Source organism: Physella acuta, unplaced genomic scaffold (genome assembly GCF_028476545.2).
Source record: "Physella acuta isolate Inbredline_101_S28 unplaced genomic scaffold, ASM2847654v3 ptg000497l, whole genome shotgun sequence".
Lineage (NCBI taxonomy): Eukaryota > Metazoa > Mollusca > Gastropoda > Physidae > Physella > Physella acuta.
The window spans coordinates 306,165-333,371 of record NW_026732016.1 but is presented as its reverse complement, the minus strand read 5'-3'; the positions used below and the strand labels follow the sequence as shown (position 1 = coordinate 333,371).

The 27,207-nt window shown below is 41.0% G+C and overlaps 1 protein-coding gene across 7 annotated transcripts in view; it reads right to left on the bottom strand.

The window, feature by feature from the left end:
- Window positions 1-1,660: 1,660 nt before the first annotated feature.
- The window catches only part of LOC131944549 (UDP-glucose 6-dehydrogenase), a 35,192-nt gene continuing 9,645 nt past the window's right edge, over window positions 1,661-27,207 (bottom strand). Inside the window, exons 1-13 of one of the 7 annotated variants that reach the window (XM_059305225.1) lie at window positions 19,656-19,893; window positions 15,412-15,510; window positions 7,334-7,502; window positions 6,974-7,111; window positions 6,720-6,884; window positions 6,003-6,200; window positions 5,637-5,784; window positions 5,391-5,485; window positions 4,179-4,309; window positions 3,939-4,034; window positions 3,770-3,810; window positions 3,066-3,157; window positions 1,661-2,845 (exon numbers count right to left, since the gene is read on the bottom strand). In XM_059305225.1, the coding sequence (XP_059161208.1) occupies window positions 2,666-2,845; window positions 3,066-3,157; window positions 3,770-3,810; window positions 3,939-4,034; window positions 4,179-4,309; window positions 5,391-5,485; window positions 5,637-5,784; window positions 6,003-6,200; window positions 6,720-6,884; window positions 6,974-7,111; window positions 7,334-7,502; window positions 15,412-15,422 (1,464 nt within the window). In that variant the 5' untranslated portion in view covers window positions 15,423-15,510; window positions 19,656-19,893 and the 3' untranslated portion in view covers window positions 1,661-2,665. The other 6 variants (XM_059305226.1, XM_059305224.1, XM_059305223.1 and 3 more) reach the window with 6 other exon arrangements.

Here is a 27,207-nt window from a genome sequence, read left to right as displayed (position 1 = left end):
CTTTTTAAAACCTTATTTTTAGTAGTTTTATTTATACCCTATAACTTTTCGGATAAAATTGTAAAATCAAATAACATTGTATTAAACCACTTCTCCTAGTTGTTATATCATGTTTATTTACATTTTCTTCTAGAAAAAAACAAATTCATTTTTATTTTTAAAAATGTTTGTTATTTATATACTTATTGTATAAAGTTTTTTATGTTTTATGATCCGCATTTTAGTAACTCATTCTAAATAGAAATTCACACGTAGCCTACTGCATCCATAGGCCTACGCCTATTAATATTTGCGCAGAAAACCGATAGTAGCTTGCGATCTCTGAAAGACAATACTTGCCACTTCTTAATCTGTGGTTGATGCTCAGATTTTAAAAATCACTCAGCTGTGACTTCCAGCTGACACAGTGTATGCTAGTAGTACTATGTTATTAAAGTAATTTTTAAAATCAAATTTTTATGTCTAAACTAAAATCTAATTAAATCTAAAATAAAAAGATATTCTTGCATTGTTAAATGTATCTAGAAAGTTTGAACAAAATTGCTGCATTTGAAGTGTGTCAAAGTTTAGTTACAAGGTTAGCCAGCCCTCACAAGCAGAAGTGAACATAATAAAAGCTGAAAAAAAATACAAAAATAGCTTTTCTTAGAGCTAGACCTTGGTGTTTTATTTTATATCTCCCTTTTTTAAAATTGAATATTACCATATAAAACCAAGTTTAATATTATTCCTTGGTTCCTGTTTGTATTGTTTATATAAACCTATATTTAAGAAAGAAAATTGTTTATTTGCACCTGTAGGATGGGACACATAAGTAATAAGAGTCAGCAGATCTCAACTTTGAAATAGAGGTTACCCAAATATACTTCACGTCACTGAAGGTACTACCTGAGGACAGGACACACACCACATACACAATAAGAAACAAAAAACTGACTCATTTATTCTATTAGTTTCACCCTCGTTTATTTACAGAATACTGAGATATATTGATTTATTACAGAATGTATGCGCCCCAGTAAATATGTACCAGTGACATCAAAAATAAATTGTACATAATTTGTACATAATTTATGCATTATCAAACTCTAAAAACAGAGCCATCACAAAACATTTTAATCATAAGCATATAACCGTGCACATTTTTAAAATGAATCATGCACAAACAATTCTTCTACCCCACTCATAGATTTATACAATATTGCATTTTAATAAAACATTTTTTGAAGCAGTTTAAAATTGACCAAGTAGAATGATGTAGGAACTCATTAACAAAATCAACCCTGAATCTGTAAAATGTGGTTGCCTAATTAACATGAAACTAAAATGGAAGACAAAATATGCTAACATTTTAATTTGTAATGCTGCTTTATTTGCTGATGGACTGTCTTTTTTTGCTCAAAGTTGTGGTCTTCTCATGAAATCTCTTGACACAGGAGTGTATAGCATTATTACATTAAATAAAAATCAAATACATATTTTACAGAAACATCCCCTAGGCTACCAGTTGATTAGGTGAAGTTAATGTTAAGTGAAAACTTCTTCCACAAATGTAAAGAGTGACTTCTGATATAAAATTACATCTTACAAAGGTTGGGAGAAATGTGCTAGTAAAGAGTGAACAGAAACTGCCTGAAAGGATGACCACTACAAAATGCCCTGCATGTCATGGTGTATATTTACAAAATTTACATTTGAATATTTGTCATAATAATTGGTAAAGGGTAACACATTGTAAATGTAATTTTATAACTTAACACTTTGTTGTAAAACATCAACATTGGTGAATCAACACTGTTGTAAAATATAGTTTACATGAAATAAAATATGAAATTTATAAATAAAGGTTTGTTGTATGACACATCAATATGATTATAAAAACGTTTGACTGAGATTTTTTTCAATAGACAATGTATAATGCTAATCCTAATGAGATGAAAGCAAATGAATCTGAACACATTTTGTACTGAACTATATGAACATCATGTGGACCAATGAGATCCCACATTTCCCTCTAGTGGTGATTTACCTGTTCTATTTATAGGGTCACCAACAGCCTGGTTGGATAAGGCACGTTTGTGCTGTAAATATTTACACAAGCGACTGCAGGACTAATAACTGTGTGGTGATCGAATTGCATCATCCTAGCAGTACAAAACTTAACATGAACTGTACATATGTACACTGATTTGATTGGGTTGCAGGTCAAAAATAACAGACCAGAATTGTTAATAAATAAAAAGTGGTTTTTAACTGAAACTAAAATAGTTAAAAGTGTCACATTTTTAAAAACTAGTGTCATCAACATTTGATGTAACTACTTAACAGATATAATGTCTATCTATAGACACCAACTGAAGTGGTTTTGACCAAAATATTCTTTATCTTTTCATATATCCACCTTATATCAACAGAGAGAATAAAAATTGAAAAATTAATATTGATCATGAAGGAATCATTAGTTTTCATTTCAATTCAAATCTAAAAATAAAATTTTGGCAATAGCAGTCCAATCTGTTTTAGATTTTCAAATATATAAAAAAAAGTGTTTATGCTTTTGACTAAGTGATTGTTTAATGGTCCAGGTAACTGATCCCCCATCATAAATCTGCCAGTTAACTTTTAAACTAAAAGCTAAATTTTGTTTTTGAATCAAATCAAAAGTCTAGGGTGTCCCATTGGCGTATTTTCTAACCACTTTAGTTTGGTCCCTACATAAGCGTTTGCCAATGGTTTCAACTTTAAATCCCATTTCCATCAGCTTTTGATGGTCAAGGATTAGACGACCATCAAAGATGAAGGCAGGTTTTAGCATCTTGTTGTAAATCCTTTGATAATCCAAATCCTGAGCAAACAAGGAAATAAAACCATTTACATTTTTCATTTAAATTTTGAAACTTAATTTTGTATTACAAATAACTAGTACAAATATAATGCATAAGATTTAAATTTTCTGACTAAAATTATAAATTATAATAAACAAAAGTTACAGTAGGGAATGCAGGTGGTACAAAATGTTTACCTGTCACATCTAGGTCACTCACCTATCAAACTAGGTCACTCACCTGGAATTCATCCCATTCTGTGCACACCACCAGAGCATGACAACCCTCTGCTGCAGTGTAAGCATCATTGCATATAGAGACCAGGTTTTCAACTGAAACACAATTACAAGGTCAATCACAAGGTCAATAACACAATCACAAGGTCAATCACAAGGTCAATAACACAATCACAAGGTCAATCACAAGGTCAATCACAAAGTCAATCACAAGGTCAATCAGAAGGTCAATCAGAAGGTCAATAACACAATCACAAGGCATATATGTCCAAAGGTCAATAGCTTCTATTATGTCCAAGAAAAAACTAGCAAGAATCACCCACATCATCCCCAAAGCACTAAGCAAGCTAAGGGGATTTTGAGTGCTCGAAAGATTTCTTTTCGTAAATCAAACAGGAACAGCAAGGCATGGACACTCAATGCAGGCATACAAAGCTCTAACAATGTTTGCACAAACTTCTAGCAGAGGACCCAGAAGGATGTCATAACATTACAAAAAACTCTTGTGAACCAACCACCTGCCCAGGGTTATGAGATACAACAGCTACATTTTTTCGAATGTTACATTATTGTTTAACTTTTTTTGTTGATATTATTGATTTTAACATCTACTGGTTACTTTTTACCTACTTTTGTTTCTTTTACTACACCTTTAAGATTAGAATTATATTGTAAATTTAAACAAAATTGAATTGAATGTTGACCTACCTAGCTCTGGTTCATCTGTGACTTCAGCAGATTTCAGATCACTGGGAATATAAATTTTATCACAGCTTAGTAGTGCTACTAAAACAAGGGAAACTACTCTGCCTTAAAAGTTCTAATTATAGAATACATGATGTTAACCAAACATAGCCAAAGAAAAACTAAAACCCACGTCATAATTTGGTCCACCGGAACTTTTGGGTCGTATATACGTATCTGGGCGCCTTCCTCCAATAGATATTTAGAGACGTATATGGCAGCAGATTCTCTGAAATTGTTAAATAACATTTCAGATGAGCAGACTTAACCCTAACCTTGTTACACTAATTAAGCTCATGTAGGCTACACTTTAATGACTGCTGGTGCAACAACTCCAACAACTGACACGGTACTTTGCGTCTGCCTGACTTACCTGGTGTCTCCTGTATCTTTTTTAAAAGCAAATCCTAAAATGGCAATCCTTTTGTTGGTGACGGTGTTGAACAGACTCTCCACTATTCGTTTAGTGAAGCGCATCCTTTGGTAGTCATTGATGGCAATCACCTGCAGAGAAACAATGGGGATACAGAACATGTTTGATGTTGTTTGATGATGGCATCTGTGCCACCTGGGTCAGGTGAGATGGTTCTCTCACCTGATCCAGGTGGTTTGTGTTGTGTGTGTTGTTGTTTGATGATGGCATCTGTGCCACCTGGGTCAGGTGAGATGGTTCTCTCACCTGACCCAGGTGGTTTGTGTTGTGTGTTGTTGTTTGATGATGGCATCTGTGCCACCTGGGTCAGGTGAGATGGTTCTCTCACCTGATCCAGGTGGTTTGTGTTGTGTGTTGTTGTTTGATGATGGCATCTGTGCCACCTGGGTCAGGTGAGATGGTTCTCTCACCTGACCCAGGTGGTTTGTGTTGTGTGTTGTTGTTTGATGATGGCATCTGTGCCACCTGGGTCAGGTGAGATGGTTCTCTCACCTGACCCAGGTGGTTTGTGTTGTGTGTTGTTGTTTGATGATGGCATCTGTGCCACCTGGGTCAGGTGAGATGGTTCTCTCACCTGATCCAGGTGGTTTGTGTTGTGTGTTGTTGTTTGATGATGGCATCTGTGCCACCTGGGTCAGGTGAGATGGTTCTCTCACCTGACCCAGGTGGTTTGTGTTGTGTGTTGTTGTTTGATGATGGCATCTGTGCCACCTGGGTCAGGTGAGATGGTTCTCTCACCTGATCCAGGTGGTTTGTGTTGTGTGTTGTTGTTTGATGATGGCATCTGTGCCACCTGGGTCAGGTGAGATGGTTCTCTCACCTGATCCAGGTGGTTTGTGTTGTGTGTTGTTGTTGTTTGATGATGGCATCTGTGCCACCTGGGTCAGGTGAGATGGTTCTCTCACCTGATCCAGGTGGTTTGTGTTGTGTGTTGTTGTTTGATGATGGCATCTGTGCCACCTGGGTCAGGTGAGATGGTTCTCTCACCTGACCCAGGTGGTTTGTGTTGTGTGTTGTTGTTTGATGATGGCATCTGTGCCACCTGGGTCAGGTGAGATGGTTCTCTCACCTGATCCAGGTGGTTTGTGTTGTGTGTTGTTGTTGTTTGATGATGTCATCTGATGATGTCATAAGGTGAGAAGGTTCTCTCACCTGTTGCCAATAGGCTGCCACCTCAGGTAAGTTCAAGCACTCACACAGGTAAACCATGTTTAGAACATCTTTTTGGAAACAGCTGCCACCAAAACCTGGGAACAAAAATATGTTTAAATAAATTTTTTATAATTTACATTAAAGAAAAGTTAATTTACTTATTTAAGTTGGAAATTTTGTTTCTTAAGCCGATGTATTATAATGAGCATTGAATGAACCACACAGAGAGATCACTATACAACTGACCCACTGAGGCCTTGAGAAACTTGGGTCCTATCCTCGTGTCTGTCCCTATGGCGTGAGCTACCTCATCCACGTCTGCTCCTGTGGCCTCACAGATTGCTGACATGGCGTTTATGCTGGAAATTCTTTGGGCTAAAAATGCATTTGCTGCCTGTGGGAGGGGAATATGACACTTCTTTTAACATAACATAATAAAAACTATTTTTATAAAAACAAAAACCTAATTCATCTTCACTTTCTTTCTGATCATTTTAATATCTTAAACAAAACTAATTTTGTGCTGCCATTGGCCAGATTTTAAATTTAAATAAATTGTGTTTAGCTACAGACCAGATGTTTTAATCAAATAAATTGTGTTTGGCCACTGACCAGTTTGGAGAGCTCAGATGACCAGGTGTTCATGGTGATGATGTTCTCTGAGGGCACCCAATGCTTGTACACCCAGCAGAGCGCGTCCACAGCTTCCTGTCCTTCTGGGCTCTGGTCTCCACCAATCAGGACACGGTCTGGCTTCAGCAGGTCAGAGATGGCCGTACCTTCAGCCAGAAATTCTGGATTGGATAAAACCTGAAACAGACACAATTTCAAACTAAACATTACTCAAATTTACTTTATAAAATTAATTCTTTTAGTTATTTAAATAGTAGTAATAGTAGTTCATTTTTATATATTATATTTATACTATAAAGTTAAAGACAATAATTTTTTTCTCCTTTTTAGTACATTATAAAATAAAAGCTACTTATTAAAACATTTTTATGCATTTTGTTTCCATAGTTCAAAATGTTTGATACAATAAAATGCACTGAATGAACAATAAAAATGTGCAGAAAATAGTACTTTGTATAAACAATTTTAATTAATTCTCTAAAAATTAATTAAGCACCCAATAAAGTCAAATTTGATGTCAAATTGCATTGTCATCAGGTCTTGACCAGTGTGCCAAGTTTAAGAGAAATTGGTTGGTTAGAAATGGTCTGAATTTTGCTCGCCAGTTCCAATCCACGACGACAGAGGACAGACATAAGTACAACAGACAGAGGAAGCAAGTAAAACAAAAGCATGCAAACAAAACAGCTGGTGTACCTGATACCTGACCCCAGGCTTGACATTGGCGGACAAAATATTGGCAATACTTTCTGCTGCTTTCACTGGGACTGTACTTTTCTCTACCACAATTTTGTTATTCTGTGCCACTTCTGCAATTCTTCTGGCGGCTGATTCAATGTATTTCAAGTCTGCTGCCCTCCCCTGTCAAATAAAAAGTGAAGCTACATGAAGGATGAAGAAATTTAGATGAAACAAAACACAAGGAAATGATAAGCCAAGTGAGACCTCACCTTTCCCCAGCCAAAAGTTTTTGTGGGTGTGTTGACACAAATGAAGATTAACTCCGCCTCCCTGATTCCCTTCTCAACATCAGTAGAGAAAAACAAGTTGCGGCCCCTGCATGCCTTCACCACCTCGTCCAGCTTTGGCTAAAAAAAATATAGACATCACGGGACCATAATTTCTTGTACATATGGACCAGAATTTCTTGTACATATGGACCATAATTTCTTGTACATATGGACCAGAATTTCTTGTACATGTGGACCATAATTTCTTGTACACAATAGTGTTTTTCACTTAGTTAAAAGTTGATACAGCTATGACTATCACATCCTTAATTCTAAAAATGTAAACTGCCCAACACCCACCTCAAAGATGGGCAGGTTGTCAGAGTTCCACTGGGCTATCCTCTCACTGCTCTGGTCAACCACAGTCACCTGGAGGTTAGGACATTTGTGGGCAATGACAGCACAAGATGGCCCACCCACATACCCAGCACCAATACAACAGATTTTATTCAGCGTCATGTTCCACTCCCTGGAGAAGACAGGATGGAACAAATTAGTTAAACATGTACGGCTGGCAGTGCTTAAGTGTTTGTCAGTGTTCATGTATCTCACTCTTTATCTATAATGTTGTATCACATAAAACAAGATTAGCTTTTATCTATAATGTTGTATCACATAAAACAAGATTAGCTTTTATCTATAATGTTGTATCACATAAAACAAGATTAGCTTTTATGTATAATGTTGTATCACATAAAACAAGACTAGCTTTTATGTATAATGTTGTTTTACATAAAACAAGATTAGCTTTTATCTATGATGTATCACATAAAACAAGATTAGCTTTTATGTATAATGTTGTATCACATAAAACAAGATTAGCTCTATCTGAAATGCTAACTGCAACATTGACAGAATTACATATGTTGTATCAGTCTATCATATACATTAAGTAGTGTAGTAGGAAGAATAGTAGATTAATATATCTAGCACATAAGATAGAGGGCTAATACTTAGGCCTATATCTGCAGCGCTTGGGTGTACTTTTCTAGACAGTGATGATCTCACACTGCCCTCATACAACTAGAAACTAGACAAAATGTTTACACCAAAAAATGAGTTTTGACGTGTAACTTGATCATCTAACACATGACCACTTTACCTTTAGTAACATCTGAACTCTGTATGATTAGTTTTTAACACGTTTTTATTAACTCAGCTTCGCGTGGATGTGTTTGTTGTTAAAATTGACATCGAAAATTAGCCCACTTCTGATTGCTCTATAGATCTGAAATTTGGCATGCAGGTTACTTTCGCCTAACAATTTCAGATGCAATCATAAAAACTAGCAATTAGAGACCGTAATTAGCTTAATTTAATTACGCCCAAAGGACCATAAAATTGAGGACATGATTTCTAAAGATACCGACAAGACTGGAGGCTTGTTGACACAGTTACTTCGGCCCCAATCGATGTGAGCGCGCTGGCCGTGATCGTATAGTGGTTAGTACTGCGCGTTGTGGCCGCGACAACCCAGGTTCGAATCCTGGGCGCTCAAGATTTTTTTAGTCCGTGTATTTATAAACACTTAGTCAATTCATACTTAATCAAGTCATTAGATAAAGTAGAAAATAAACTATATAAAAAACTTTTTTAAAAACCACGTTTTTCATGTGTAGCAACGGACTAAAAAGGAGAAAATAAAATACTTAAAAAAAACTTTTTAAAAAACCACGTTTTTCTTGTGGACTAAAAAGTAGAAAATAAATTTTCATACATTTGATGACAAAAAACGTGGGTCGGGCAGATGGGTCGGGAAATTTGATGGTGAACGTACCCACGTTTTTTGTCATCAAATGTATGAAAATTTATTTTCTACTTTTTAGTCCACAAGAAAAACGTGGTTTTTTAAAAAGTTTTTTTTAAGTATTTTATTTAAACTTCTAGTTTGTCTATAGCTAAACTTACGTGACTCGCGAGATTGTTTTTAAATCAACTCTATGAAATCCCACGTATTTTAAGTAATAAGGTGTTTAACTGAATCGTCCCTATGAACGAACCAAGCAGCAATGTTAAGGTTGGCTGGCAGACAAGGGTCCAACACCACCAGAACAACACCACACAAATGTAGGCAAACTTTCACAGGGTCGACCCACCTAGTGAAGGTTGTGTGTCGCAGGCAAGTTGACCCGTCACCCACAGATTCACCAACACACCCCGCCCATTGACTAGAGAAGCGGGCTATAAGAACAGGCTCGGCTTGATCCAGGAACCGTAAGCCTTTTTTCATGACGCAACCAGCGCACTTTATGACTGGAGCAATAGGGGGTGGTCTTACAAGGGGAGATTATTCGCTCGGTAAACAAGTCACGATATTTTGGGTGTCATACAGTAGCAGAGCTTGGGCTTGGTTGTGTCGTGTACCGCACCTCACACCACACCACTGTACCGCACCTCACAACACATCACTGTACCGCACCTCACAACACACTACTCAACACACCACTGTACCACACCTCACAACACACTACTCAACACACCACTGTACCACACCTCACAACACACCACTGTACCGCACCTCACAACACACTACTCAATACACCACTGTACCGCACCTCACAACACACTACTCAATACACCACTGTACCGCACCTCACAACACACTACTCAACACACCACTGTACCGCACCTCACAACACACTACTCAATACACCACTGTACCGCACCTCACAACACACTACTCAACACACCACTGTACCGCACCTCACAACACACTACTCAATACACCACTGTACTGCATCTCACAACACACTACTCAATACACCACTGTACTGCACCTCACAACACAACACTGTACCGCACCTCACTACACACTACCCAATACACAACTGTACCGCACCCCTCAATACACCAGTGAACCGCACCCCCTCCCCAATACACCAGTGTACCACACCTCACAACATGAGGTAAGGAGAGGGTAGATGAAAGTAAATGTTGACACAGGTAGATGTAGACCTATGTCCCATAAGTCTACGACGTCGGTCTAAGTTGCAACAAATAGTAGACTATGAAGTAGTAACCTATGAAATGGTAAACCATACAAGACTGGAGCAAAACTTACGGCAATGTGTATGTAACTGCTCGTTCTTTCATTACAGAGTTCTTGATGTCAAGTCACGTGATCAAATGGATCAGGTCCCAGAAAACAAGTGTATCACGTTAACCGTTAAGCTATACAATACCGTGTTACAAGCTCACACCGTCCGAAACAAAGTCAGACAACTACACTTGTAAAATGTACAGCTTCTCCTTGAATTTTTTTTCTATAACTTTTCCCCCCAGCATTTGGCCGAGATTTGAAGATTTATGAATGTGCTAGACGCGGAATGTGCCCACGAAAACAAAACAAAGTCACCAGACTCAACTTACGCTGCCAGCACGCATGTGGGGCTATCCGTTCATTTATACACGTTTTATTCTGCGCCGGCCGCTAAAAATAGACCAAAACAGGGGAAAGCACCGCCCACAATTCGCCCTAATAAAACGGTGCGCGTATTGAATTATGTAACCCTACGCCCAATGCGCTGCTCGACGACGTCAAACTATTGTTGACGACTATAAATTGCTATCTGCACTGGATGTGTAGTTATTATCTCCGCGATAATAGACTTTAAAAATAACTTGAAACATGTCTTCCAAAAACGGGAAAACATTTGGTTGTAAGACAGGCCAATAATAGACATTCCTTTGTCGTGACATTCTCCCCACCCACCCACCACACCATATAGCACATGGACCTAGTTTACCCATCTGAAAGTTTATAGATCTACCAGAGGACGACAACAAAGACATGAGACGGCCTACATTAAACGTCAAACATTTTATGACCAGTTGATGGGCTCGAACGACTGGAGGATTGTTTGTGGCAATGGCGATTGGATTGGTTAATAATTTTTTTGCCACGTCATCAAAAATAAGTTCGCATGTCCCTAGCTAGTGTTGGTCTGGGGACCCCGGCCCTTACAGTAGGTGTGTGGACCCCCCCCCCCGGCCCTTAGGGTAGGTGTGTTGACCCCCCGGCCCTTACAGTAGGTGTGTGGACCCCGGCCCTTGCAGTAGGTGTGTGGACCCCCCCCCCCCCCGGCCTTTACAGTAGGTGTGTGGACCCCGGCCCTTACAGTAGGTGTGTGGACCCCGGCCCTTACAGTAGGTGTGTGGACCCCGGCCCTTACAGTAGGTGTGTGGACCCCGGCCTTTACAGTAGGTGTGTGGACCCCGGCCCTTACAGTAGGTGTGTGGACCCCGGCCTTTACAGTAGGTGTGTGGACCCCGGCCCTTACAGTAGGTGTGTGGACCTCGGCCCTTACAGTAGGTGTGTGGGTAGGTGTGTGGACCCCGGCCCTTACAGTAGGTGTGTGGACCCCCGCCCTTACAGTAGGTGTGTGGACCCCCCGGCCCTTGTTGTGTTAGCGCACAGACGTCCTGATATCCCTGGGACGAGGTTTCAGAGCTGTCCATTTTGTGACGTTATACACAAAACTCTCGCAACTAATAGTTTAACACCAGAACAAGCAAACACCACAAAACCTACTTAAGCACCAACAAAACCCAATAAACTTACTTAAACCTCAACAAAACCTACAAAACCTACTTTAACCCCAACAAACCCCAGAAAACCTGTGATACCGCTGTTACCCCACGGTTGATTAGATCAAGAAATGTAATTACTGGCGGATTATAAAACAAGTTGCAGCTGGTGTAGACGTATGTGGGCGAGCCTCAATAAATATTCAGTTTCTACAGTCTGGAGTTGGCTCAGACATTTCACAAGAGTTAAACTACTTTAAAAACTTTGAGAATTGAAAGATTTTAATTGGCTCAAACATTTCACAAGAGTTGAACTACTTTAAAAACTTTGAGAATTGAAAGATTTTAATTGGCTCAGACATTTCACAAGAGTTGAACTACTTTAAAAACTTTGAGAATTGAAAGATTTTAATTGGCTCAGACATTTCACAAGAGTTGAACTACTTTAAAAACTTTGAGAATTGAAGGATTTTAATTGGCTCAAACATTTCACAAGAGTTGAACTACTTTAAAAACTTTGAGAATTGAAAGATTTTAATTGGCTCAAACATTTCACAAGAGTTGAACTACTTTAAAAACTTTGAGAATTGAAGGATTTTAATTGGCTCAAACATTTCACAAGAGTTGAACTACTTTAAAAACTTTGAGAATTGAAAGATTTTAATTGGCTCAAACATTTCACAAGAGTTGAACTACTTTAAAAACTTTGAGAATTGAAAGATTTTAATTGGCTCAAACATTTCACAAGAGTTGAACTACTTTAAAAACTTTGAGAATTGAAGGATTTTAATTGGCTCAAACATTTCACAAGAGTTGAACTACTTTAAAAACTTTGAGAATTGAAGGATTTTAATTGGCTCAAACATTTCACAAGAGTTGAACTACTTTAAAAACTTTGAGAATTGAAGGATTTTAATTGGCTCAAACATTTCACAAGAGTTGAACTACTTTAAAAACTTTGAGAATTGAAAGATTTTAATTGGCTCAAACATTTCACAAGAGTTGAACTACTTTAAAAACTTTAATAATAACAATATTTTAATTGGCTCAAACATTTCACAAGAGTTGAACTACTTTAAAAACTTTGAGAATTGAAAGATTTTAATTGGCTCAAACATTTCACAAGAGTTGAACTACTTTAAAAACTTTGAGAATTGAAAGATTTTAATTGGCTCAAACATTTCACAAGAGTTGAACTACTTTAAAAACTTTTGAGAATTGAAGGATTTTAATTGGCTCAAACATTTCACAAGAGTTGAACTACTTTAAAAACTTTGAGAATTGAAGGATTTTAATTGGCTCAAACATTTCACAAGAGTTGAACTACTTTAAAAACTTTGAGAATTGAAAGATTTTAATTGGCTCAGACATTTCACAAGAGTTGAACTACTTTAAAAACTTTGAGAATTGAAGGATTTTAATTGGCTCAAACATTTCACAAGAGTTGAACTACTTTAAAAACTTTGAGAATTGAAGGATTTTAATTGGCTCAAACATTTCACAAGAGTTGAACTACTTTAAAAACTTTGAGAATTGAAGGATTTTAATTGGCTCAAACATTTCACAAGAGTTGAACTACTTTAAAAACTTTGAGAATTGAAGGATTTTAATTGGTTCAAACATTTCACAAGAGTTGAACTACTTTAAAAACTTTGAGAATTGAAGGATTTTAATTGGCTCAAACATTTCACAAGAGTTGAACTACTTTAAAAACTTTGAGAATTGAAAGATTTTAATTGGCTCAGACATTTCACAAGAGTTGAGCTACTTTAAAAACTTTGAGAATTGAAGGATTTTAATTGGCTCAAACATTTCACAAGAGTTGAACTACTTTAAAAACTTTGAGAATTGAAAGATTTTAATTGCACTAAAATAAAGCACACTTCTCTCAAGGCGACAACTACAATAAGGAAAAAAATTGACTGCTCACAGATTCATACATTTCAACACTTGGTTTTTCCCGATTAAGTAGCTGGCGACCATAACTCTAAACACCAGCACACCTAAGTCCCGTTAAGCTGTTCAATATGGAAATCTTTAAATTATTTTAATGACTCATTTCTAATCTTGCGTTTTCGTCAGAAATGAATTCATCCAGAACATAAGAAAACAAATCGTTGCACCAGAAGTGGGTGACTCAGTTCCAGGACTAGCCGAGAGAAATCTTGTACCAGCAGCCCCACCATCTGAGGATCATGAGGGCAACTCGGAAACTACGACAATTTCTCTCTACCACTCACTCACACGACAACACGGATACAACACGCACAAAACAAGCATGTGACACGCACACAACACGCATATGACACGCTAGGTCGGGTATCACCCGGTGCGACACTTCGTGGTGTCGTCCCCCCCCCCCCTTCCAGAAACAAAGTATATATCTATAGTTTTCCTAAATTTGTACTAAAAATTATTAATGTGACAGGCAAAAAAGCATTGAAAATTTGTCAATTTTTTTGCCTTGGTGTCACCCCCTTAAATGGTGTCACCGGTGTGGCCGGCAACCCCCGCCCCGCCCCCGCAACGCCTCTGGACACGCACATAACATGCACACAAGACGCACATGCCAATCAGCACGGACTCCCAAGAGAGCAGACCCGGATGTTTAAATCTACCTGCCACATTGTAGGCCGTCAGTCGAGTTTATTTGGTCAGATGTAAACACATCTCTGTTGGTCATAGGGGTAGGTGGGGGAGTTTAAGTTGTTGGTGGGGGGGGGGGGGTGAGGGGGTGGACACATCTCTGTTGGTCATGGGGTAGGTAGACACTTTCGGTTGGTGGGGGGGAGGGGGGGTGGTGAGGGGTGGACACATCTCTGTTGGACATGGGGGGGGGTGGACACATCTCTGTTGGTCGTGGGATAGGTAGACAGTTTCAGTTGGTGGGGGGGGGGATGAGGGGGTGGACACATCTCTGTTGGTCATGGGGTAGGTAGACAGTTTCAGTTGGTGGTGGGGGGGGGTGGATACATCTATGTTGGTCATGGGGTAGGTAGACAGTTTCAGTTGTTGGTGGGGGAGGTGGAGGGGGGCACATCTGTTGGTCTTACCCACAGACAATCCATCTAAAACAATAGTGATTACATTTTCTATTGTGTCAATGACAGCACCATCCCATCACCAACCTCCGTTGCTATTTTCATACCATAAACAAACATTCCCATTTTTGTCATTAGTAGAGGATCACACTATCATCCACAGTGACACACTTGGGAGTTGTAGTGGATTTTGGTTCAGCAAGATATTGGGCCACCCTAACATTTGAGTTAGGCCACAAACTCTCCAGTGTACCAGGGTAAGAGTTTGAGAACCCCTGCCCTAGGGGATCTGTTCGAACAGAGCGAGAACTCGTCTAAATCTTGTGCCGAGAGCAATAAAACACGTGACATTTGGTGAGTAGGGAGCACACGTAAACAAACCATCTACATCACTTCCGGAGTTTTCTCTGACGGGTCAATGTGAGATGGGTTATGTGGAGATAGAGCAACGGACCCTGACTACAATAATTAGGTGGGTTGTGACGTATGGGGGGGGGGCTGTCTGAAACAAACACACGGATCATCTACTAGGATTGACACCCGCTAATGATTCTACGTTCTCATTTCTATGTGGGGGGGGGGGGCTGCTAGGTGGTTTCTGGTGTAGATATACCCCCCACCCAGGTAGTTACACGACAGGTGTAGAGCCCCGGAGTGGGGAGGGGGGGGGAGAAGGCGTTGAAGCAAAACATAATCTGCACGTGCCGAGTTGGATTTATATCGTGTGTCATGAATGAAAGGATCTAATGTGGAAAACATCGAATTTTAAATTGGCCAATCAAAGTTGAGACAAGGAGTGCTATTACGTACCTGAGGAACATTTTGATTGGCGGACTGACGTCAGGAAGATGGGGAGCGTCTATGTCGAGTTCTTCTTGTTTCCTCTCAATCCGACATTTGAATAGTTCCCTTCAATCATGGGGAATAGCACAATCATTAGGACATCCACACACGGATCGGAACATCAGGATACAACTGGGCTTTTGGTACACATATGTAGGAACATCAAGACAGCATTCACTAAGGGCTACCAATACGATCATTCAGTGACGGCTACCAACCCAATCATCGCGAATATCAACAGACAGGAGGCTACCATCAACAAGACACCAGGAGGCTACCATCAACAAGACACCAGGCGGCTACCATCAACAAGACACCAGGAGGCTACCATCAACAGACAGGAGGCTACCATCAACAAGACACCAAGAGGCTACCATCAACAAGACACCAGGAGGCTACCATCAACAAGACAGGAGGCTACCATCAACAAGACAGGAGGCTACCATCAACAAGACACCAAGAGGCTACCATCAACAAGACACCAAGAGGCTACCATCAACAAGACACCAAGAGGCTACCATCAACAAGACACCAGGAGGCTACCATCAACAAGACAGGAGACTACCATCAACAAGACACCAGAAGGCTACCATCAACAAGACACCATGAGGCTACCATCAACAAGACACCAGGAGGCTACCATCAACAAGACACCATGAGGCTACCATCAACAAGACACCATGAGGCTACCATCAACAAGACAGGAGACTACCATCAACAAGACACCATGAGGCTACCATCAACAAGACAGGAGGCTACCATCAACAAGACACCATGAGGCTACCATCAACAAGACACCATGAGGCTACCATCAACAAGACACCAGGAGGCTACCATCAACAAGACAGGAGGCTACCATCAACAAGACACCAGGAGGCTACCATCAACAAGACACCAGGAGGCTACCATCAACAGACAGGAGGCTACCATCAACAGACAGGAGGCTACCATCAACAAGACACCAGAAGGCTACCATCAACAAGACACCAGAAGACTACCATCAACAAGACACCAGAAGACTACCATCAACACGTGCGCTACTTGACCCAGCCGTGTCTTGAAATGATCTTCTCACACCAAGACAAGAAACACAAGCAGACAGACTAAAGGGAGCTCACCACAGCACGTGTTGACCTGATTGTACTCACAACATAAGGCCACTGGAATATGTTTCATGTGTCGTCTGGGTGGGGAGAGTGGATGTGCGGTAGTAGTGGGTGGTGTGGGGGGGGGGGTGAATGTTGAGGCCGTGGGGTGGATGTTGTTGCTGACGTGTCCACACAGCTGGGTTGTGTAACCCCGTACAGATCTATGGCCCTGACACACCGTACTACATACGTAGACATTTTTTTAAATATACACCAACTATAAAACTAATTTAGTCACGTGACTAACCTACGTAAAGTCCTATCAAAAGGTCAATCATGTTTGACCAGACTATGTTCGTGTTGAAGTTGACGAGAAGAATTGGAAAGGGGAAGGGGGGGGGGGGTTGAACCACGATAAATAAACAATTGAGAATATTAACGGGAGGGGGGGGGGCTGAAAGAGGACCAATACTAGATGCTTGACAGAAAAAACAGAGACATGAAAAAGTTCGACACGCATGCAGAGGTAGGTCCCACCTAAAGAGGAAGGTCCCACTTAAAGGGGTAGGTCCCACCTAAAGAGGTAGCCCCACCTGAAGAATGAAGCACTGCCCGTGTGTGCCCTGAGATGCACTACAGCAGACGACACTAACATGTTTCTTGTCATCAAAACCATGCCAGGACAACCGGATATGACGTCAGCTAGGCAGAACCAGTTCATCAGTGAACCGTAACTAGACCTAACCTCGCCAGGCTAAAAATACCGTGTCCATGACAGAGCGTTGTATGCGTCAATTACAAATCAGCACGAGAAAAACATACTCCATTTTCAGTGTTTTGAATTAAATTTTTCCTCGGTGGATCCCAACTCTAGACGTTCGGGTTAGTAGTCTGGCGGTTTACCGCTAGGCCACGCCGCCCATTACATTGATACAATTAAGTTAATAAAGAAAAAAAGTTTTTTTTATACATGTCCACGTGACATTACTAGTGTCACCGTGACAAAATGTCACTTCATTTAAATATATAGCTACAATAAAGTCGACTAACTCCTCCAGGCAGTTCAATACGATTGTATGACTGAATAGCACAGTGTTTCTTCCAGACCAGTAGCGTAGCGAGGGGGGGGGGGGGGGCGGGGGGGACATATGTCCCCGGGCGCCGAGCTTAGGGGGCGCCAAAATGGGTTGGAAAAATAAATTGAAAGGTTGAGGGGGGTGCAAATTGAAAGTTTGAGGGGGGGGGTGTGCAAATCAAAATCTCGAGGTGGGGGGTGCAAATCGAAAGTTTGAGGGGGGGGGGTGCAAATCGAAATCTCGAGGGGGGGGGGTGCAAATCGAAAGTTTGAGGGGGGGGTGCAAATCGAAATCTCGAGGGGGGGGGGTGCAAATCGAAAGTTTGAGGGGGGGGGTGCAAATCGAAAAGTTTGTCCCCGGGCGCCGGGAAGAGTCGCTACGCCTCTGTTCCAGACTTTTCTCTGGGGGTGCGGGGGGGGGGGGGGGCGACTAAAAAATTACTCTACTGTGGTTTGGTCCACTGACACGATAGACGCGGCAGACGCTGAGAGTGCAAGATTTGTGGCATGGTTTAACCTCCTGATGACGTCAGCGCCGGAAGTTGTCTGATGCAGTCAAGGAAACTTTTAATAAACACCAGCCATAGCGAGTTCAACCCCCCCCCCCCCCCGGACTTCATGACGTCATTCACATCCGCGGGCTATAACAAAGACGGTAAACTCTATTGGTGGTTAAGGGGGGGGGGGGGGGAGACGACACAAGATAACGTAGGATACTTAGTTCAAATTAAGTTAGCAGTCCTATTTATTTGGTAAACACTATAATTATTTTACGTTAGGTGGGGAAGGCGAATGTGTGGCTACGCCCTTAGTTCTTCATGCCAACTACTCAACATTGTCTGAAAGCTAAACCTTAGCTCCTCTCAAGACATGGTAGACCACTGACACGACATTGTCTGAGAGCTAAACATTAGCTCCTCTAAAGACGTGGTAGACCACTGACTGGCACTACATTCTCTGAGAGCTAAACCTTAGCTCCTCTCAAGACATGGTAGATCTCTGACTGACACGACATTCTCTGAGAGCTAAACCTTAGCTCCTCTCAAGACATGGTAGATCTCTGACTGACACGACATTCTCTGAGAGCTAAACCTTAGCTCCTCTCAAGACATGGTAGATCTCTGACTGACACAACAAGACCATCTACTTCGATCCATCCACACTATCATAAACCAGTTCTTTATGGCTCGCTCATAAGATAGCACAGACGATAGATTGTAGGTCAATACTTGTAGCACAGACGATAGATTGTAGGTCAATACTTGTAGCAGACGATATATTGTAGGTCAATACTTGTAGCACAGATGATAGATTGTAGGTCAATACTTGTAGCAGACGATAGATTGTAGGTCAATACTTGTAGCACAGACGATAGATTGTAGGTCAATACTTGTAGCACAGTCGATAGATTGTAGGTCAATACTTGTAGCACAGTCGATAGATTGTAGGTCAATACTTGTAGCAGACGATAGATTGTAGGTCAATACTTGTAGCACAGATGATAGATTGTAGGTCAATACTTGTAGCACAGATGATAGATTGTAGGTCAATACTTGTAGCACAGACGATAGATAGTAGGTCAATTGTAGGCGGGTACATCAATCTTCACTTACCGTGGTTGTATAGTTAATGGGTGGTTTTATAATTAATGGTTGGATTTTACAATGGGTGGTTTAATAATTAATGGGTGACTATAATTAATGAGTGGTTTTATAATTAATGGGTGGTTATATAATTAATAGGTGGTTTTATAGTAAATGGGTGGTTTTATAATTAATGAGTGGTTTTATAATTAATAGTTGGTTTTATAAATAATAGTTGGTTTTATAATTAATGGGTGGTTTTATAGTAAATGGGTGGTTTTATAATTAATGGGTGGTTTTATAGTAAATGGGTGGTTTTATAATTAATGGGTGGTTTATAATTAATGGGTGGTTTTATAACTAATGGGTGGTTTTATAAAGGGTGGTTTTGGTTATTAGGTGGGGTAGTTTGTCTTGGGAAAAGTAAGTCAAGCAGTAGGGCCTACCAAGTTTTTAAAATATTACCAAAAAAAACATCGATGAAACCTTTCAGTCAGTGAAAAAACGACAAGTTTGTAGTGCACTTTTGAATCATTGACAACAACTGAGTTATCCCCCTTCTTAAGACAAAATATCTCCACAACGAAAACGTGAAGGGTTGCAGCACGATTAAGTCCCCTAACACAACACGAGATCACACGGATCCTGAGAACACAACACCACAATACCCGGAGCAGACATGGAGCAGACGACACGTCGTGCCAGCGTGACGGTGGCGACAAACCAATCACCTTCACCCTGCAGGTTATCACGTGGTCACACCACCACGTGCTGGACCCAACATACTTTATCTGGTGAGGTCACACGGCTTCTAATGAATGAACAACGGTCGCCCCCCCCCCCCCCCCACGGGCACCAGATTAGGCCGTCTCAAGTGCTGCTCTCAGCCTTTCTTTCTCACCGCCTGGCTGGCGCTAATTAGTGCAGCCAATCTACTCTCATTTGGCCAGCGTTAATTAGCGCAGCTCAGAACCGCTCTTTTGGTCAGTTTAAACAACCAAACACTCTCCCCTGACCACTAGCTCAGTGTGAGAAAAAGCTGGTTATGACTTCTTCAATTTTATATCACAGACAGCTGTCTATGTCTTGTTATGGACTGAAGACAGAAATACAGTTTGTGGTGTACATTTGTGTCCAGAGGATATATACGTGTGTGTATGTATAAATGGATTGGTTTGTTTTCATGCCACCTGTTACCAAATATATCACGTGGTTAGCAGATAATAAAATATGAACAATCCGCACATCAATCAAACGACCATCTAAGTAATAATGTAGAATCTATCAAACGACCATCTAAGTAATAATGTAGAATCTATCAAACGACCATCTAAGTAATAATGTAGAATCTATCAAACGACCATCTAAGTAATAATGTAGAATCTATCAAACGACCATCTAAGTAATAATGTAGAATCTATCAAACGACCATCTAAGTAATAATGTAGAATCTATCAAACGACCATCTAAGTAATAATGTAGAATCTATCAAACGACCATCTAAGTAATAATGTAGAATCTATCAAACGACCATCTAAGTAATAATGTAGAATCTATCAAACGACCATCTAAGTAATAATGTAGAATCTATCAAACGACCATCTAAGTAATAATGTAGAATCTATCAAACGACCATCTAAGTAATAATGTAGAATCTATCAAACGACCATCTAAGTAATAATGTAGAATCTATCAAACGAACGGCTCATCTGTACAATAATGTAGATTCTATCAAACGAATGGCTCATCTAAATATAGATTCTAGTCTACTGCAGCCGTATGTAAGGCGGTCTCGCACAACTTATTGCATGCTTAACAAAACATGCTTAACCCCCAATTGTGGGGGTAGGGCATAAGTGGTGGGGGTAGGGCAGCAGTGGTGGGGGTAGGGCAGAAGTGGTGGGTAGGGCAGCAGTGGTGGGGTAGGGCAGCAGTGGTGGGGGTAGGGATGGGACAGCAGTTAAAGGGGAGGGGGGGGGGTTAGATTAAGATCTTATTGTGTTTCCAAAACTTTAATTAATCAATACACCCACGATATAAAAATTAATGCTAAAATATGCAACGTGATTGACCTTTGAGAAGTCTAAAATTGTATTTAAAAAGCCCACTACAGATTGATTTACAAATTACCGTTTCATGAGAGATAATGAGATATTTCTTATCTTAATGAATACATCTAATCTACTGGGAGTTTCGTTCATTTTAACAAGAAAACTAATCGTGCCCTCATTTAATTACTACACACACGTGATGTTTATTTGACGAAATGGCAATTAGGAATTAATTAACTTTATATCAAGCTGTGCAGGGCGGATGTAAGAGAGAATGTTATTGATAGAGATGTACCTGCGATTCTTGCTGACGTCACACATTGTACCCGGGACAGTAACGGCTAATGACGTCACACATTGTACCCGGGACAGTAACGGCTAATGACGTCACACATTGTACCCGGGACAGTAACGGCTAATGACGTCACACATTGTACCCGGGACAGTAACGGCTAATGACGTCACACGTTCAATCACGTCCACCACCTGGCTGATTGAATCCCTCTCGTCCCAATCGATCACCCAATCGATCACCCAATCGATCACCCAATCGATCACCCAATCGATCACCCAATCGATCACACAATCGATCACCCAATCGAACAGCTGTATAAGGTCGATACTGGTACGAAATGGACGTCCCGTTAGCAAGTTTGATCACAGCAAATTATCGTCGGAGGAAATAATATTAGGCGGGAGATCAAAGGCAGGATGGTTTCTATTACCCCCCCCCCCCCCCGGACTCAGGTACTTGTGTTGTCTGTCAACTTTTTGGTTTGAACGTACTCTGTTTGCAGTAAACACGACAATACCAAAGATACAATTCCAATGTGTGTAGGTTATTCTAAACATCGGCACTGAGGCGTCTAGACAGCAGGATTTCTCTAGCCAATAGGTTACAATAGTCCTACAACACCCTGATGGTCCCGCATTCCCACTAGACTTCAACGAATTGTAAAAAGCTGTTAGACGTTAGGACTCGGATAATAAAATACAGTATACACTGGTTAACTCCATTCTTGTTGTTGTGTCTACAATCGTTTCAATAAGATCAAAGAAAGCCGACATTTCACCAAATAAAACCCTTTGAAGCCGACTTACAAATCAACAACAAAGACATAACTTTTAAAATTAGGCTAATATATCGATCTATCCATAATAATATTTATACATACACACAACTGAACATCCAACAAACCCAAGCTAGGCCAAATAACTACCCCCCCCCCTTTTTTTTTTGACGTGCTCCTCCTCCTCCTCAATATGCCACCACACATCAGCAGCAACTTGGGGTCCCCCACATACCTTAACACACAATGGGACTTTCCCCACTGGCTCCATAGGTTGTATAATATTTCTACACGCCATTGTAGGGCGCCCGTGAGGATGGGTACCTGAATCATGTTGAGGAAAGTAAAGGCGGCTAGGCATAGTGCTGACCACACTACCCTTTCATATGTCGAGGCTAAAGAAACAGGTGAACTCTACTTCTATTGCCCCGTGGACTGTGAGGCCAGAAAGGGAGCTACTCGTCTCCTTACCAACCCTAAGGTTATACTTATACAACTGACGTTCGTGTTATAATATGTGCGCTAAATTTAAACGGTCACAGTTTTAAAAATTATACTGGGGAGAAGCGAAGACAGTGTTAAGAGTTCGTGTGTTCTGGGTTCTGTAGGGAAAAGATGACGACCAAAGACAGTGTTATATAACCTTGTTCAATGGTGTGGTCAGCTGACCGTGGCGCATTTGACCCTTGACCTAAGCCTTACTCTACACTCAAACAGGAAGTGCCATTTAGAACAGGAAATGAGAATCTCAACGTCTGAGAGATCAACTTAAGTACGTCTGCAATGATCGCCCCCCCCCCCCACACGGGTCGTCTGCCTAGCACGTGTGTCCCCACACTACGGGATTGTAGGAAAAAAAGTCACAGGAAAAAAAAACACAGGAAAAAAAAACACAGAAAAAAAGTCACAGGAAAAAAAGTCACAGGAAAAAAAGTCACAGGAAAAAAAGTCACAAATATATATTTGCATGATATTTGTTAATACTTTTATGTATTAAATATTTAGAGAGTGCAAATTAACTTAGGATTAATTAAGTGTAATGTAATGTGTGTAGGCTGTATACGCATAGGAATTTTTATAATTAATCTAAAAATACTTAGTATGAAGTATGTAGATTGTAATTATGTTAAACTTAAGATCAGTATCATTTAATAGAATGCTCCGAAGTCCACGTTTTCATCGTGTTTTTTTTTAAATACCAATATTAAATTACCGTGAAATGGTAAGTTCATCTGACTTGCTGCCCTCAACTCATGGCAACAATAGGTATGCTTAGTTCAACCACCTTTACTGCCCACATTTATCACGCTCATTACATAACAAAACATAGGATCAAAACAGAAAGCCGACAAGGTTCAAAGGCGGTCATTGACGCATGACGTCAAAAACACAAAATATGTTCGGACAATGCCTACTGAGGAGAGGCCGACCAGAGAATAGCCTACGGCTAAATTTGCCTAAATTTCTTTTATAATTAACTTTTCTACCGCGTATTTAACTAAATACGTGAGAAATGTTGAGATTGTTGTGTAAATTATCTAAGAGTATTTTTACTTACAATTGTTATAAACCATAATGCTTTTAACGTCTATAAATAATTTATGCCATCATAAAATACAACCCACAACAATAAACATACACAATTTTACAATTCTTAACAAATAAATCAAAATATTTCTAAAACTATTTTTGTGACTTTTTTTCTGTGACTTTATTTCTGTGACTTTTTTTCCGATAAAATTTTTCCACTGTGACTTTTTTTCTGTGACTTTTTTTCCTAGCAAAAACTGTGACTTTTTTTCTGTGTTTTTTTTTCCTGTGACTTTTTTTCCGTTTACCCACTACGGAACACCCCCCCCCCCCCACACACACACAGTACGAAACACTGCCTCCCTCCCCCAGACTACAGAACACCCCCCCCTCCACATACTGTATGAAAGATATTGCCGACCACCCCCCCCCACCCCCGGTAAGTAAAGACATACTTATATTCAGATGTGTTTCATCCATTTCAAAAGTATTTCAATGCAGTGGCGTAGCGAGGTCGGGTGTCACCCGGTGCGTCGAACTTTCGATTTGCACCTCCCCCCCCTCAAATTTTTCTCTATATATTTTACTAATTTTTGCCTTGGTGTCACCCCCCTAAATGGTGTCACCCGGTGCGGTCCGCACCCCCCCCCCCTCTGTTTCAATGTACTCCACAGCCTTCCTAGTTTTATTTATCTTACTGAACTTACTGACTTTGAGTCCACAAAGCGATTTTCTATGTAGATGTTTCTTTGATTCTCAATGATACGTCACATTCCCCACCCCACCTAATACATCGTACAAAATCTACCCCTCCCCCCTGTCTCGACATACGTGATATAATGTTTAGATGACCGTACACATTGCTCAAACGGTAGAGACCGGAGAAAAGGACTTGTCATAAGACAAACAGGTTACATACCAAGGTTGGGAGTCGAACATAAAAAGCTGAGCTTGCAGTAGTTGTAATCTCAGCTAGCAGTAGTTGGCGTGGAAAGGTTCAATACTTGTTGAAGTGAAATACTTGATCACAACATGTGGCTCGGCCACAGCTGCTTCATTACGGGTTAATCAGGCGTGGTTCTAATGTAGGCAAGTTCTTTGGTCGACAACATACATACACACTCATCCAATATGACCGGGCTTTACCTGACACGAATACTACCAGAACACCAGTGGAAAGATCAAACAAACATTCTCGACGCCCCCCCCCCCCCCCAAAATTCACCCTACTCAGCAATGAGAAAACACCCCGGGCTTGCTGTATAGCTGATCAACAATCAAGACGTCATTGAAATGTCACTTGTATCATACAATCTGTGCACGATCCGATGAAGTTAAAAAGTGGTATCAATTATTAGAGGTGGGGGGGGGCTTAAAAATTCCAAGAGAGGCCGCTTCCTTAACCCACCACTGACTTACCCCCCCCCCCCCCAACATTGATCCCATTTGTCAAATGTTGACATTGATCCCATTTGTCAAATGTTGACATTGACCCCGTTTTTCAAATGTTGACATTGACCCCGTTTTTCAAATGTTGACATTGACCCCGTTTGTCAAATGTTGACATTGACCACAGTTGTCAAATGTTGACATTGACCCCGTTTTACAAATGTTGACATTGACCCCGTTTTTCAAATGTTGACATTGACCCCGTTTGTCAAATGTTGACATTGACCCCGTTTGTCAAATGTTGACATTGATCACAGTTGTCAAATGTTGACATTGATCACAGTTGTCAAATGTTGACATTGACCACAGTTGTAAAATGTTGACATTGACCCCGTTTATCAAATGTTGACATTGACCCCATTTGGAAAATGTTGACATCTGTATGAAAGGTCCCATAAAACACTTCCCTAGACCCGACCCACCCTAGTTCAACTATCTATCCAGTGTTTTATAAAGTCCGTGTAACATCCTGAAACAGGTGCCCGTGTAATCAGCGCCCTACAGTAGCCCGTGTAATCAGCGCCCTACAGTAGCCCGTGTAATCAGCGCCCTAGAGTAGCCCGTGTAATCAGCACCCTACAGTAGCCCGTGTAATCAGCGCCCTAGAGTAGCCCGTGTAATCAGCGCCCTACAGTAGCCCGTGTAATCAGCGGCCTACAGTAGCCCGTGTAATCAGCGCCCTACAGTAGCCCGTGTAATCAGCGCCCTACAGTAGCCCCACTTCTGATAGTGCCAGATGCTATTTTTGAAAACAATCGGCCATGTTTGTGAAAGCTGAGGTCAGGTTGTTACGTCTCTCTCTGGAGGCGTCTGTCTGTCTGGGATAAACTTGTCTACTGGTTAGACGGCAGTCAAAGGTCAGGCTGACCATTACGGCAGCTGGACGTGACAACAACCATGTACAGCTGAACGTGACAACAGCCATGTACAGCTGAACGTGACAACAGCCATGTACAGCTGAACGTGACAACAGCCATGTACAGCTGAACGTGACAACAGCCATGTACAGCTGAACGTGACAACAGCTGAACGTGACAACAGCCATGTACAGCTGGACGTGACAACAGCCATGTACAGCTGAACGTGACAACAGCCATGTACAGCTGAACGTGACAACAGCCATGTACAGCTGAACGTGACAACAGCCATGTACAGCTGAACGTGACAACAGCCATGTACAGCTGAACGTGACAACAGCCATGTACAGCTGGACGTGACAACAGCCACGTACAGCTGAACGTGACAACAACCATGTACAGCTGAACGTGACAACAGCCATGTACAGCTGAACGTGACAACAGCCATGTACAGCTGAACGTGACAACAGCCATGTACAGCTGAACGTGACAACAGCTGAACGTGACAACAGCCATGTACAGCTGAACGTGACAACAGCCATGTACAGCTGAACGTGACAACAGCCATGTACAGCTGAACGTGACAACAGCTGAACGTGACAACAGCCATGTACAGCTGAACGTGACAACAACCATGTACAGCTGATCGTGACAACAGCCATGTACAGCTACAAGTGACACCAACCACGTACAGCGCTGGACGTGATAGAGCCCATGAATGATTGTGAGACTAGAGTAGAGGAGAAGAAAGACACAAGACCCACGTGACACCAGATCGAACATGGTGGTATCGATCTGACGATTGACGTCCAATAAAGACCGGGGGGAAACAGCTGAACGACAAGATTTAATGACGGACTAAAGAAAACAAGAGATATTAAATAACAGGATTCGTCTGTGTGTAGCAATCTGTGTGTGTGTCTGTGTGTAGCAATCTGTGTGTGGGGGGGGTCTGTGTGAAGCAATCTGTGTGTGTGTGGGGGGGGGGGGGTCTGTGTGTAGCAATCTGTGTGTGGGGGGGTCTGTGTGTAGCAATCTGTGTGTGGGGGGGGGTCTGTGT